The sequence below is a fragment of the Notolepis coatsorum genome (assembly GCF_963971535.1).
Source record: "Notolepis coatsorum genome assembly, chromosome: 2".
In the NCBI taxonomy this organism is placed as follows: Eukaryota; Metazoa; Chordata; class Actinopteri; order Aulopiformes; family Paralepididae; genus Notolepis; species Notolepis coatsorum.
In genome coordinates, this window is record NC_140166.1 from 15812181 (window position 1) to 15827109 (window position 14929).

The following is a 14929-nucleotide window of genomic DNA, read 5'->3' on the forward strand; positions in this document are numbered from 1 at the left end:
GTAACACGTCTTTGATATCAATATTTCAAAAATCTGTGATCAAAATCATATTTCTCCCCCGGAGACATATGTACTGGTGAGCCCCTGTCAACTCTCTAACGGTTCAAGAGCGCCATCTGGTGGCCGATCGGCGGATCGCCCAGGGAAGAAACAGGAAGTAGAAGCTGGTGCTCATTTCAATTTGGTCCGATCACTCGCTATAGGTCCCGGGACTCGAGCTCGACACAATACATAGCGATCCGTTGCCAATAACTCGATAAACAACATGATTTGGACGTATATACTATTATACAACCTGGAAATGGATCGGGTATTTCTACATCCCATAATGGAAAAAATTCTGTTCCACGCTCATCTCCCAACGGCGAGAGGAAGCTACGGTGAGTTTCAGCGTTATTTTCTAATGTCTTCTATACTAACTGCTCTAATGATCATATCACCCACACTAGATGAATGATATAACGTTGCCCACGGAATTATAAACGACCCCCCGCCCATCCGGTCAACATCAGATCATACGTAGTAACTTCTAGAAGTACGTGCAGTTGACATTTTTTATTTGGCACCGATCGCTAACAAATTGTATTTGATCATCAATATAATGCATTTAGGGCTATAAATCAAGTTCTGGAGAAAGCTGCAGAAAACGATAAAAACATACTTATACTTTAGACCGTATTTTAGTATGAATATGTGAATGAAAAAGTATAACATTGCTACACCCTGAACAATAGATATAGGACTTTGAATGGGCCATGGTAATGTCAATTTAGCAATACAATTTAAAAAGTTATAGCCCTGCAAAGAAGGGGAACTTCTCCATGTTAAATAGGGCTGGCGAGGGATGGTAAATTATGAATTTAACCCCGGCGATCAAAGGGTTAAGATGAGGTCGGACTCGGCACCGACAGATTTGTGTTCATTGTGCTGCTTTTATAAAGCCTCAAATGACGGCTTACAATATTTCATGAAAGCTTTGTTTCCCTAAGATTTAAAAAGGTTTCAACTTTACAGCACTGACAAAGTTGAACAAAGTGCCCACAACATAAAAAAAAATAAAAAAAAAAAATATATATATATATTTTTTTTTTAACTTTTATGTCAAGTAGGGGGCCGCAAAATATCATCCAGCGGGCCGCAATTGGCCCGCGGGCAGCGAGTTTGAGACCCCTGGCCTAGAGTGAAGCTGCGTCTGTCCTCCTAGAGTGAAGCTACTGCACGTCTGTCCTCCTAGAGTGAAGCTACTGCACGTCTGTCCTCCTAGAGTGAAGCTGCGTCTGTTCTCCTAGAGTGAAGCTGCGTCTGTTCTCCTAGAGTGAAGCTGCGTCTGTCCTCCTAGAGTGAAGCTGCGTCTGTTCTCCTAGAGTGAAGCTGCGTCTGTTCTCCTAGAGTGAAGCTGCGTCTGTTCTCCTAGAGTGAAGCTGCGTCTGTTCTCCTAGAGTGAAGCTGCGTCTGTCCTCCTAGAGTGAAGCTGCGTCTGTCCTCCTAGAGTGAAGCTGCGTCTGTTCTCCTAGAGTGAAGCTGCGTCTGTCCTCCTAGAGTGAAGCTGCGTTTGTTCTCCTAAAGTGAAGCTGCGTCTGTTCTCCTAAAGTGAAGCTGCGTCTGTTCTCCTAAAGTGAAGCTGCGTCTGTTCTCCTAAAGTGAAGCTGCGTCTGTTCTCCTAAAGTGAAGCTGCGTCTGTTCTCCTAGAGTGAAGCTGCGTCTGTTCTCCTAAAGTGAAGCTGCGTCTGTTCTCCTAGAGTGAAGCTGCGTCTGTTCTCCTAGAGTGAAGCTGCGTCTGTTCTCCTAGAGTGAAGCTGCGTCTGTTCTCCTAGAGTGAAGCTGCGTCTGTTCTCCTAAAGTGAAGCTGCGTCTGTTCTCTTAAAGTGAAGCTGCGTCTGTTCTCCTAAAGTGAAGCTGCGTCTGTTCTCCTAGAGTGAAGCTGCGTCTGTTCTCCTAGAGTGAAGCTGCGTCTGTTCTCCTAAGTGAAGCTGCGTCTGTTCTCCTAAGTGAAGCTACTGCATGTATGTTCTCCTAAAGTGAAGCTACTGCATGTCTGTTCTCCTAAAGTGAAGCTACTGGATGTCTGTTCTTCTAGAGTAAAGCTGTGCCTGTTCTCCTAAGTGAAGCTACTGGATGTCTGTTTTTCTAGAGTGAAGCTGTGTCTGTTCTCCTAAGTGAAGCTACTGCATGTCTGTTTTTCTAGAGTAAAGCTGTGTCTGTTCTCCTAAAGTGAAGCTACTGCATGTCTGTTTTTCTAGAGTGAAGCTGTGTCTGTTCTCCTAAAGTGAAGCTGCGTCTGTTCTCCTAAAGTGAAGATACTGCATGTCTGTTCTCCTAAAGTGAAGCTACTGGATGTCTGTTTTTCTAGAGTGAAGCTGTGTCTGTTCTCCTAAAGTGAAGCTACTGCATGTCTGTTTTTCTAGAGTGAAGCTGTGTCTGTTCTCCTAAAGTGAAGCTGCGTCTGTTCTCCTAAAGTGAAGATACTGCATGTCTGTTCTCCTAAAGTGAAGCTACTGGATGTCTGTTTTTCTAGAGTGAAGCTGTGTCTGTTCTCCTAAAGTGAAGCTACTGCATGTCTGTTTTTCTAGAGTGAAGCTGTGTCTGTTCTCCTAAAGTGAAGCTACTGCATGTCTGTTTTTCTAGAGTGAAGCTGTGTCTGTTCTCCTAAAGTGAAGCTACTGCATGTCTGTTTTTCTAGAGTGAAGCTGTGTCTGTTCTCCTAAAGTGAAGCTACTGCATGTCTGTTCTCCTAGAGCAGGGGTCGGCAACCTGCGGCTCTTTAGCCAATCAGCTGCGGCTCCCTGGCCAAAAAAATAAGAGAAAAAAACTTAATTTTTTTTTTACAATATTTTATTTCTTTTCTTATTTTGGAGATTGATGTCATACTGTGACACTGAAATGAAAAAATATTTCATCAACTAAAATATTTAGTCAACAAAAATATGTCATCAACTAAAATATACAGTACGTCACACCCCGTGCCTCTCCCTGCCGTCTGCAAGTGGCTAATCTTGAGTTTCCGACCCCCCAGTAAGCTAACCATGGATAAATCCAAAAAAAAGGAAAGTCTGAGGAAAATACAGGGTTTAATTCAGCGTGGACAGATTAATTTGCTTTCACGACTAACGATGCAGGCTTACCTGTATGCCCGATATGTGGTGCCAAATTTGCGAACAACGAAAAATTTACTTTTTATTTTATAGATTTTCCACAAATAAGGGAAGGACTCAAATAGAGCTGCATAGTTCAGGGTTTTATTTCAAAGTAGGTCTACAGATGCCAGTGTTTTTTCTCCTTTTCTGTGTTTTATTTCAAAGTAGGTCTACACAGTCTTTTTTCAAAGTGGACAACTTTTTATTTTATAAATGTTCCACAAATAAGGGAAGGACTCAAATATACCTGAATAGTTCAGGGTTTTATTTCAAAGTCGGTCTACAGACACCAGTGTTTTGTCTCCTCTTCTGTGTTTTATTTAAAAAATAGGTCTACACAGCCAGTATTTTTTCTCCTCTTCATAAGAGTTTGAGGTTTTCCTTTGTTATAACAGGTAAAACAGCAATAAAAAGTCAAATTTTTTCTTTTTGTTGCTTTATAATTCCATTAATGCAACAAACTGTGTGCTAGTAGTAAAGGTTGCTGACCCCTGTCCTAGAGTGAAGCTGTGTCGGTTCTCCTAAAGTGAAGCTGTGTCTGTTCTCCGAGAGTGAAGCTGTGTCTGTTCTCCTAGAGTGAAGCTGTGTCTGTTCTCCTAGAGTGTAGCTGTGTCTGTTCTCCTAGAGTGAAGCTGTGTCTGTTCTCCTAGAGTGAAGCTACTGCATGTCTGTTCTCCTCTTGACTGTATGTGTTCGTGGCGCAGCGCCACCTCTAATGTAGTTTGCATATAAACGTACAGGCCCTCCGGCCAAATTCCGATCAAACTGTCAAAGTCTGGCACTGCAGATCTAGTGTCCGCAAAATCGACATACTGTCTTGTATTTGGTCACAACCCTACGAGAGTGCAGCAAACCATTGCATTAAATTTCAGAAAGCATCCTTTTTGGACCAAAACATTGTAACTTGTAATAAAGTCTATCGTCAGTAAAAGGACAGTGTGTGGGAGTTATTTTCTCTTACGCACCAGTCTACAAGAAACTGGAGGTACACATTTTAGAAAGCATCCATTTGAAAGTAAAACATAGTCCGTGTTGAGAATACATTAATCTCTTTGCAAGTGTTCGAGAGCATTAGAAGTAGTTCATTCTAGTCAATACCTTTGGTTTTCATGCTCTGTTTACCTCCAAAATTACTCCAGTCCACTGGCTTGCTTGGCACAGACAGTCTGGAACACACACACACACACACACACACACACACACACCACAAGTGAATGAGTAACATACAGCTTTTTCGAATCTATATCGACTTTAAAAGGTAGAATATGTAATGAATCAAACAGCAACCTCCTAGCCTCCTAGGTTCTAGCATGCTGTAAGAATGTGCTGCTGTAAGTAGGTCCTAGCCCAGGGGTCGGCAACCTGCGGCCTCGAGGCCGCATGCGGCTCTTTAGCCAATCAGCTGCGGCTCCCTGGCCAAAAAAAAATAAAAAATTACTTTTTAACTTTTTTTTTATTTTGGAGATCGATGTCATACTGTGACACTGAAATGAAAAAATATTTCATCAACTAAGATATTTAGTCAACAAAAGGCTTACCTGTATGCCTGATATGTGGTGCGAAATTTGCGAACAATGAAAAATTAACTTTTTATTTTATAGATTTTCCACAAATAAGGGAAGGACTCTAATAGAGCTGCATAGTTCAGGGTTTTATTTCAAAGTATGTCTACAGATGCCAGTGTTTTTTCTCCTTTTCTGTGTTTTATTTCAAAGTAGGTCTACACATGGTATTCTTTTTTCAAAGTGGACTACTTTCTATTTTATAAATGTTCCACAAATAAGGGAAGGACTCAAATATACCTGAATAGTTCAGGGTTTTATTTCAAAGTCGGTCTACAGACACCAGTGTTTTGTCTCCTCTTCTGTGTTTTATTAAAAAATAGGTCTACACAGCCAGTATTTTTTCTCCTCTTCATAAGAGTTTGAGGTTTTCCTTTGGTAAAAACAGGTAAAAACAGCAATTAAAAAGTCAAATTTTTCTTTTTGTATAAAGTATAATAAATCGCAAATTACTTTGGGTATGCAATTGTCAGGCGTTTTATGCTAAATGTGGGGTATGCTTGGGGATATATAAAACGTTATACACTGTTATCTTCATTTTAAGGGTAAATAGGTTGTGCGGCTCCCTGAGCATTTTATTTTGTGGGACGGGGGAAAAGTGGCTCTTTTGATAGTAAAGGTTGCTGACCCCTGTCCTAGCCTGTCGTTAGATCCTGATGGTTCAGCCAGTATCACCTCTTCATCTGTTTGGCTTGTGTTATCACCTCTCCATCCGCTGACTCTGCGTTGTGTTTATTTCTTTGACGTCTTCTCATACTGGCTGTACAATCTTTGTCATTCCCCTTTAATGCAACTCCGTAACCATAAGTATTCGACACTGGACAGCGTAGTACAGTGGTCACCAACCCGTCGATCTTGATCGACTGGTCGATCTTTGAGACTGTCCCTGTAGATCTTTCCATGAAAATTATAAAAAAAAAAAAAAAAAAAAAAAATAGATCTTACCCTGAGAGTCCACATTACAGTTCTACCTTTGTTTTGATGTGAAAAGTGATGCTGCACTTAGCACTGACTGAGAAAGTACACATACAGTTCTACTTTTGTTTTGATGTGAAAATGATGCTGCACTTAGCACTGACTGAGAAAGTACACATTACAGTTCTACTTTTGTTTTGATGTGAAAAGTAATGCTGCACTTAGCACTGACTGAGAAAGTACACATTACAGTTCTACTTTATAAAATGCTAATTGTAAATATGTTTGTCAATGTTAATAATATGAGAAAGTCCACATTACAGTTCTACTTTTGTTTTGATGTGAAAAGTGATGCTGCATAAGATGACTGCACTTAGCACTGACTGAGAAAGTACATAATAGTTCTACTTTGACGTTTTAATGTTGGACCAAAGCATTGCATGTAATTAGAATACAGGCAAATAAAAGTCATTTAGTTTAAAGTACAATCTTGGCTGTCTTTTTCTCTCAACGCTTCAATAGGTAGATCTTGCCTTCACCAAAAAAAAAAGTGATCTTGGGCTTAAAAAGGTTGGTGACCACTGGCGTAGTACCTTTCTTGAAAAACGTTGTTTATTACATAAACAAAAGCCTCAGATCAGATGCATCAGATTGTATTGTCCTTGCTATCGTCTCTTCTGCTGTTCAGTCCAATAGTGGCTAAGGCCTTGTCGTTAGCCAAAACCCTTCTCCCGTTAGCCGAAGCTAATGATGATGTGTCATCTCCCCTCCCCCACCCCTGGCCAGGGTGAGAGGGATGAGAGTCTCTGATGGTTCTTCTCTCCTTTCGTTTCGTTTCTTAGTCTAACTCATACGCGGAAGAACACTTAGTTATATGATCTTCGTCATAGCAACGATGGGCCCGCCCCCTTTCCTCGTTACTATGTGACACTGCCATGGTAACTGCTTTCAACCTTTAACACACATTAAAAACCTCTGTTTCATTAATGTCAACCTCTCTCTCTGACCATTGTGCCTGCTGTCGTTCTTATCAGTTCCAGTGCTGATGGAATGCAAACATGCCCTGAGCTCTATCTCAGTCTGCTGCTAAATACAGTGATTCTCTCTCACCGCCTCCACCACCATACCCATCCACCTCTCTGACCTAGCACCATTAGATGTTGTCATCTCCCCCCAATATATACATCACGTACATTGAAAAACACAGATTTCCTTCACTGTGGTAAGAAAGTCCTGCTATAATGAGGTCCTAACATGCTATAAGGAGGTCCTAGCATGCTGTAAGGAGGTCCTAACATGGTGTATGGAGGTCCTGCTATAATGAGGTCCTATGTTGCTGTGAGGAGGTCCTAGCCTGCTGTGAGGAGGTCCTAGCATGCTGTAAGGAGGTCCTAACATGGTGTATGGAGGTCCTAACATGGTGTATGGAGGTCCTGCTATAATGAGGTCCTATGTTGCTGTGAGGAGGTCCTAGCCTGCTGTGAGGAGGTCCTAGCGTGCTGTAAGGAGGTCCTAACGTGGTGTAAGGAGGTCCTGCTATAAGGAGATCATAGCATGCTGTAAGGAGGTCCTAGCGTGGTGTAAGGAGGTCCTGCTATAAAGAGATTATATTCGGCCACCGAAAATTATCGGCCGAAAATGGTTCAAAAAGGCACTTTTGGCCGAAAGGGTTTTAGCACCGAAAAAATATCACAGAATGTCAAAGAACAGGGCTACGTTCGTAACCTAACGTGTTGTTGTGATGACAATCAAAACGCGGCTTCAGTCATTACATGCGCAACGTGTAACGTGAGCTCTTCAGTCCTGCGTTCTACAGCCTGTGATAACTCCTCTTGCGAGTCGTGCTGTTTCTATGTAAACTCTGCGAGCAACACGTCCAATAAATGAGTCTTTAACATGCTTTATATCCTGGCCATTACTATATGCCCGTCGCGGTTAAAAACCTTTTTAACTAACGTTAGCGTTAAGCTAGCTAACAACGCTTCCATTCCTCACTTTCACTAGTCTCTCTTAAAGGATAACTCCAACATTTTGGGAAATTAGCTTATTTAACATCTTCCCTGGAGTTAGACAAGAAGATACATACCTTTTTTGTCTCTGTGCATGCATTAGGCTTAGGGAACAGACGCTCCGTTAGCATAGCTTAGCTTCATCACTCATAACAGCGTGCAATATGTGTTTTCAGTACCCAGCGTTGGATCAATAAACGCGATCGATATTTGGAATGGCAATCAGGAATTGGAATAATGTTATTGGAGAACATCTGATCTGAGGTAAGGAATCTATTTTACCAGTCTTGGAATAATCTGAGTTTTTTCACCTATATCTCAGCGTGTCCCATGTGTGTGTGTGCTGATCAGGAAATGGATAATAGATTTTCAGCCCGCTTCTCTAGCGTGCATGTGTCTATATAAATTCTTCTGAAGGGGTAAAATACTGGTGTGTGATTGAGTGAGTGAGTGAGTGAGAGTGAGTGAGTGAGTGAGTGAGTGAGTGAGTGAGTGAGTGAGTGAGTGAGTGAGTGAGTGAGTGAGTGAGTGAGTGAGTGAGTGAGTGAGAGAGATCATAGGTTTGAGTTTGAGCTTCCTAAGATGCCGTAGGTGATGATGTCACACCCGGATTGTCAACACACAGAGTTGCAAACGGGAGCAGCTCCAATGGATAAAGCTATATAAAGAAACTAATAGCCAAATAAATGTGAAGTTATCTTTAAAATATCTTATCTTAAAAACTCAGTACAATTAAACACTATGCAACGACCACTGCAAACCGCGAGTGAATCGTCAAATAACGTTAACGGCATTGCTACTGCTGTGACTAGCTGCTCTATAACGGTCACAAGGTATGAAGGTATAATCAAAATCCATACCGTAGCGCAAATTCATACCGTTTATACCGTCCACCCCTACACTCAAGCGCTAATTCTAGCGCCCCCTGCTCGCACTCAAAGTGTTAAGCTACGTCATCCCCCGCTAAGAGTCACAGGATATGTAGTACCGTACTTTTCGGACTATAAGCCGCGGCTTTTTCCCCCATTTTTCGACCCTGCGGCTTATATAACGGTGCGGATGTGACTCGACGTGACCAAACCCGAAAATGTAAAAATCTAAATATTGCTTTTTTGACTGCATTGAAATGTTATTTATCTGTTCCCTTATTTGCTAAACTTAATACAACTTGTAAATGAGTTAATTCTTGTTATTTGTCCGACAGTATTGTGTCCCAATGCTAATTACATATGGTAATTAAACATTAAAACACCTGCGGCTTATAGTCCAGTGCGGCTTATATATGTACACATCATTCAATTTAGCTGCTGCGGCTTATAGTCAGGTGCGGCTTATAGTGCGAAAAGTACGGTAAATACAACAGTCCTTCCATGTAGGCTAGAACGCCGTGAATTATGACAGTAGCCACTACAGTAACATCATTAAGTCTGCTATAAGCTATTCTCCCTCTCGTGTGTCTTTATGCAGATCTTTATGCAGTTTTAAAGCACCTTTGTTCTGAATGCACTTTGTTGTAGTTATCCTACAGAGAAAAGAAAATGCACTTGACTTGAATGCACATTTTGTTGTATGCAAAGAGAAAATGTTTAAATTGTACAATCTTTCAGCAGTCAGTCTGGAATTAATGTATGCATTCAAAAGTGCTGAATAAATGTGTTATGGACCAATAATAGCGATTATTATTATTATTTAAGTTAAGTTTTGCCATAATCATGTATTTTGCCATAATCAGGTAGCTGAACAAAAAATATATACATTATATATATATTTATATTAATAATTTTCTGCCTTTCGGCATTCGGTTTTCGGCCAACTGTTTCCTATTTTCGGTATCGGTTTCGGCCAAGAATTTCCCATTCGGTGCATCCCTAAAGGAGATCCTAGCATGCTGTAAGAAAGTCCTGCTATAAAGGAGGTCCTAGCGTGCTGTAAGAAGGTCCTGCTATAAGGAGGTCCTAACATGGTATAAGGAGGTCCTAGCCTGCTGTGAGGAGGTCCTAGCCTGCTGTGGGGAGGTCCTAGCCTGCTGTGGGGAGGTCCTAGCCTGCTGTGGGGAGGTCCTAGCCTGCTGTGGGGAGGTCCTAGCCTGCTGTGGGGAGGTCCTAGCCTGCTGTGGGGAGGTCCTAGCCTGCTGTGGGGAGGTCCTAGCCTGCTGTGGGGAGGTCCTAGCCTGCTGTAAGGAGGTCCTAGCCAGTGTTAATTTTGTTGACTAAATTGATGACGAAAGATGTTCGTCAACGAAGGTTTTTTTCATGACGACAACGAGACGTGACGTCACGTTATTGAAGACCACGTGACGCCAACGCGACTAAATAGTTAATTATATATCGTTGACTCCAACTGAGGACACGAAAATGTAATTTACAAAAACCATGACGAAATTACTCTTCATGTATGTTGATATTGTTGACTAAAACAAGACGAGACAAAATAATTATAACTTTTCGAATTATTATTTCAGTATTTCCGTTTCCGGCTGTGACGTGAGTCTCTGCAGCACTGCAGGTGACCAGGCGCGTGGGGCTTTCATTCTTTCCTGACACAGCACAAGCACGGAGGTAGAAAGACCAGTAGGTGGCATTACTGCATTATCAAATAGCTGCTCGGCTGAGTGACGCCCCCCGCCTCAGGCCCTCACTCAGTCAGACAATGGCGACCGCAAACGCGAACCAACAGCAACAGGGTCTCAACAATGATCAATTATCCCGTGGGCTTGGAAGAAAACGAAGACCAGACACGAGGAGACGCCGCTCAGGCCGGGGAGAAATGTGGTCATCGGATGAAGGGAAAAAACACCACTAATCTCAAACGCCATCTGAAGACATTCCACAAGGAAATCCAGGTAAATGTAAAAATGCATTAGCACCATATGACTGAGTGAATTTGTGGTGGATTAGCCCGTCTGTTGTAACTTGCTTGCTAGCTGCTAGCTAGCCCCCTGATGCTAACGCTAGCCAGTAGCCACGTGACGGCTCACAGGGCCCGGGGTTGGCTCACGAAGTATGAGTACGCTTAGACCTAGCTAACGTACATCCTGTGACTAAATGTAAAAATGCTTTTAGCACCATATGAGTGAATTTGTATGGACTAGTATATATCATGGAGCCATTTGTGGTGGATTAGTCCGTCTGTTGTAACTTGCTAGCTAGTAGATGTACTAGTGCCCACGTGACACCTAGCTAACGTACTGTGACTGTACTTTATTAATTTGTATCTTTGTGACTGAGGTTACTGTTATAATTTACATTGAAAATATACAAAGCTATATTTTTTAAAGGTGCATTTTTTATACAGAAAGAGGTATTATTTAGAACATGAATTCATATTTAGTAAGGCTTGAAAGAAAAGAGCTATTTTGTATTGCTGTGGATTGCAGTGTGTTGCTGTGTATTACAGAGTATTGCTGTGTATTACAGTGTATTGCAGTGTGTTGCTGTGTATTACAGTGTATTGCTGTGTATTACAGTGTATTGCAGTGTGTTGCTGTGTATTACAGTGTGTTGCTGTGTATTGCAGTGTGTTGGTGTATATTGCAGTGTGTTGCTGTGTATTACAGTGTATTGCAGTGTGTTGCTGTGTGTTGCTGTGTATTGCTGTGTATTGCAGTGTGTTGCTGTGTATTGCTGTGGAATGGTCGACAGTGCACCCTTCCTGTGTATTACTTGTGCCGCCGACTCAGATTCCCCTAGGTTAAAAAATAAATACGCAATTTAAATCAGAATATGTTCCATGTTGACTATTTCTGACTTCTGACAAGTTTTTTCCATTAACAAAAAATAGACAAAAATGTCATCCGTTTTCGTCGACTAAATCTAGACGAAAACAAAAAAGACAAAATTGAGACAAAAACTGACTAAGACTAAAATGCTCAGACATTTAGTTCACTAAAACTGACTAAACGAAAAATAAATGAAAATGACTAAATATGATGAAAATGAAAAAGCAGCACTTCACACATGACTAAGACTAAAACTAAAATGAAAATAGCTGCCAAAATTAACACTGGTCCTAGCCTGCTGTAAGGAGGTCCTAGAATGCCGAAATTAGGTGCTAGCCTGCTGCAAGAAAAGGTCCTGCTATAAGGAGGTCCTGCTATAAGGAGGTCCTAACATGGTGTAAGGAGGTCCTAACCTGGTGTAAGGAGGTCCTGCTATAAGGAGGTCCTAACATGCTGTAATAAAAGGTCCTGCTATAAGGAGGTCCTAACGTACTGTAAGGAGGTCCTGCTATAAGGAGGTCCTAGTCTGCTATAAGGAGGTCCCAGTCTGTAAAGGTCCTGCCTCTCACCTCCTACTGTCATGGGCCTCGTAACCATGGAGGATTAGCATGTCCAACACCTCCAGAGGAGACAAGGACGACATCTCCTCCCGCTCATCTCCTTCACCTCCTCCTGCCTTCTCCCGCTCCCCTGCGGCCCTCTGGAGCACCTCCTGGAGGAGAGAGTAAAAGAGGAGAATACTTGTGATCAGGCTTGATATCATAGAAATACATCAGCTTGATATACCGTACAACTTCAATTAACAGCCCAGGCTGTTATTTGCTTCAACCGCTGAACTCGCCCGCCTTTATGCGAGACATACGGGACGCGTGAACACTTAAGGCAACCAACTTGCGTTCAGCTTTTCTCTGATTGGCCGTACCGCTAGCCCGCCCCCTTTTGCCGCTCCTGTGAGCGGCAGAGGCGAGGCGGCAGAGGCAGAGGCGAGCGGCAGAGGTCCCTTGCGGAAATGAAATGCGGAGCTGTTATGTTATGTCCGAATCGAATCACGCGAATTTATCAAAACAACTACGCGATTCACTCGTCACTGTTCATCAGTGGAGGCTGCTGACTGATTAACTAGAAACAGTACATTGTAACGTTATATAATGTATAATGTTATTTCGCGTTTTTAACGTCATAAAATAACTACCAGATTCACGCGTCACTGTACATCAGTGGAGGCTGCTGACTGATTAACTAGAAACTGTACGCTGTAACGTTATGTTATTTCGCGTTTTTAACGTCATAAAACAACTACCAGATTCACTCGTCACTGTACATCAGTGGAGGCTGCTGACTGATTAACTAGAAACTGCACATTGAGGGGGTTTGAATCACTGTACACAGGCATGCGTTCGTCATGGGACGTGGTTGCACTCCGTGCAGGGTCAGATAAGTACTCGCTATAAGTACCCACCTGGGCTACTTTGCATATCAATATAGCGCCGGTCGTCAGGTGTGTTAAATACGTTCTCAGATACATTCACACCTAACTTGTTGTGAATGACATGTGTTACATTCCATTCATAGAGGCAATTAGGCACTGTCTTTAGTCTGTGCTCAAGCGAGGGGACATTTATGCGCATTCGCGGGAGTGCGCTCCGGGAGCGCGCGTGCACGTGGCGCCATTAGGTGCGTGCAACCCCAGTTGATTTCAGGAACGCACGCCTGACTGTACATCAGTGGACGCTGCTGACCAAATTTTTGGGTGAAATTTTTAGGTGAAGCACAAATTATTATATTATATTATATATTAAATTATATTTTTTAAACATCCCCAACGCTGCAACACCCCCATTCCACGCAGGTGTCAGGCTCCTCATTCGCTTCCATTCATTTTGGGGACCATGGCTAAATATCATACTTCTGAAGTATAAACAAACTATACTGCTGTGACGATTTTTGAATATCTTAACATGTATTTACCACCTTCCTCTGCACGAGGCCACAGATGGGTTTTATGTAACACAAGGACAATGAATGAATGAATGAAAACTTTATTTAACAGATTGCAACATTAAGTGTTCACGCAAATATCATACTTCTGAAGTATAAACAAACTATATGGCGCAACACACAGAGCGGCAGGGCGTAACACACAGAGCGGCAGGGCGCGGATAAGGGCGTGTGCTAGCGCGGTCACGTGGCCGTGTGGCCAATCAGAGAAACGCTGAACGAAAAGCTGAACACAAGTTGGTTGCCTTAAGTGTTCACGCATACGGGACAGCCCTCTAATTCCTTTTGTGCAAAAATCTTGCTCAGCAAAGATGGAAAATATCAAATTGTTTATTTAAACCAGTATGAAATGAATAGTACTTGCATGACATGTAGCATGTACAAAATACACGTCAAAATATAACAAATAAAGAACTACTAATCCTTTGGATTATTTAATTATCAACACTTCACTGCACCAGATCTACAGTAGTGCTCAGGAATATATGGCCGATACGATTTAGCTCCTGCTCTTTTCATTACATTACATTTACATTTAGTAATTTAGGGGACGCTTTTATCCAAAGCGACTTACAAGTTCTGTATGACAAGTGATCAGGAAGGGTACAACTCTTATCAGCTGAGTAACAATGTTCATCAAAGTGTTGAGTGCTACAGTGTAGGTTAGTTTATTAGGACAAGTGCATGACAGTAAGGTTAGTTAGGGTTAGATTTTTTATATATATATATATTTTTTTAATTTCAGATAATGGTTGAAGAAGTGCGTCTTTAGTCGATGGCGAAAGATTGGGCGGGTTTCGGCTGTCCTAACTGGGGTGGGTAGTTCATTCCACCATTGTGGGGCAAGGACTGATGCAGCGATTCTATCTGCTTGGATACCAAGCTTTATGATGAAAATGTGATTAAATAAAGAGATTGGTGACGTAGTAGTGGCTCAGAAGGTGAAGCCACTTAACATGTACATTAAAAGTACTGTACGATTGTCAATGGCAACCAGATAAACAATTAATGTAGACCAGTCTTCTTATTAAAAATGGCCTTTATTTGGCTGAGTCTGTTTTACGGTAAGTTTTACGGTAACATTAGTATTACTGTATGAATGGCTAGGTGGGCAGAGTTGACTAATATTAGCTGGCTTTACCATCAAATCAATCTGGCTGTTTCCGATTGTTTCTGGCCGCAACGCCTTCCGATTTGCTGCAGCATCTGACTGGAACACCTTAGAAAACACCCTTAAACTCACTGCCCACAAACCGCTCACTGCTTTTAAACAAAATCTGCAACAGATCACAACCGACTGTTGCACCTGCTGACTGCCTCCCAATCGCACACATACTGTACTGTAGCCCTCGGACTCTTCTCTCCTCCCCCTAAGCCCCCTCACCTACCTCCCAACTTCCCTCTGGTTCTCACTCTCTTTTTCCTTCTCTCTCCATTATTTATTGTAATTTTCCTTGTATACTATTGCTACTGTAATTTTATTTTGTATTTACTTTCTTGTACTTTCTTGCCTGGGTAAATAAAAGTTAAATAAAATGTTCACAAGCAGAACAAACGGGATACTTTCTCATCACGTTGGGAGTGATCCCTGAT

General features: G+C 42.0%; 1 protein-coding gene across 3 annotated transcripts in view; it reads right to left on the reverse strand.

The window, feature by feature from the left end:
* Nucleotides 1-14929, reverse strand: part of tsc1a (TSC complex subunit 1a) — a 155655-nt gene that overhangs the window by 63054 nt on the left and 77672 nt on the right. For 2 of the 3 annotated variants that reach the window (XM_084307339.1, XM_084307338.1), the window contains exons 16-17: nt 11908-12050; nt 4233-4300 (exon numbers count right to left, since the gene is read on the reverse strand). In XM_084307339.1, the coding sequence (XP_084163465.1) occupies nt 4233-4300; nt 11908-12050 (211 nt within the window). The remainder of the gene's footprint in view (nt 1-4232; nt 4301-11907; nt 12051-14929) is intronic. The other variant, XM_084307340.1, reaches the window with a different exon arrangement.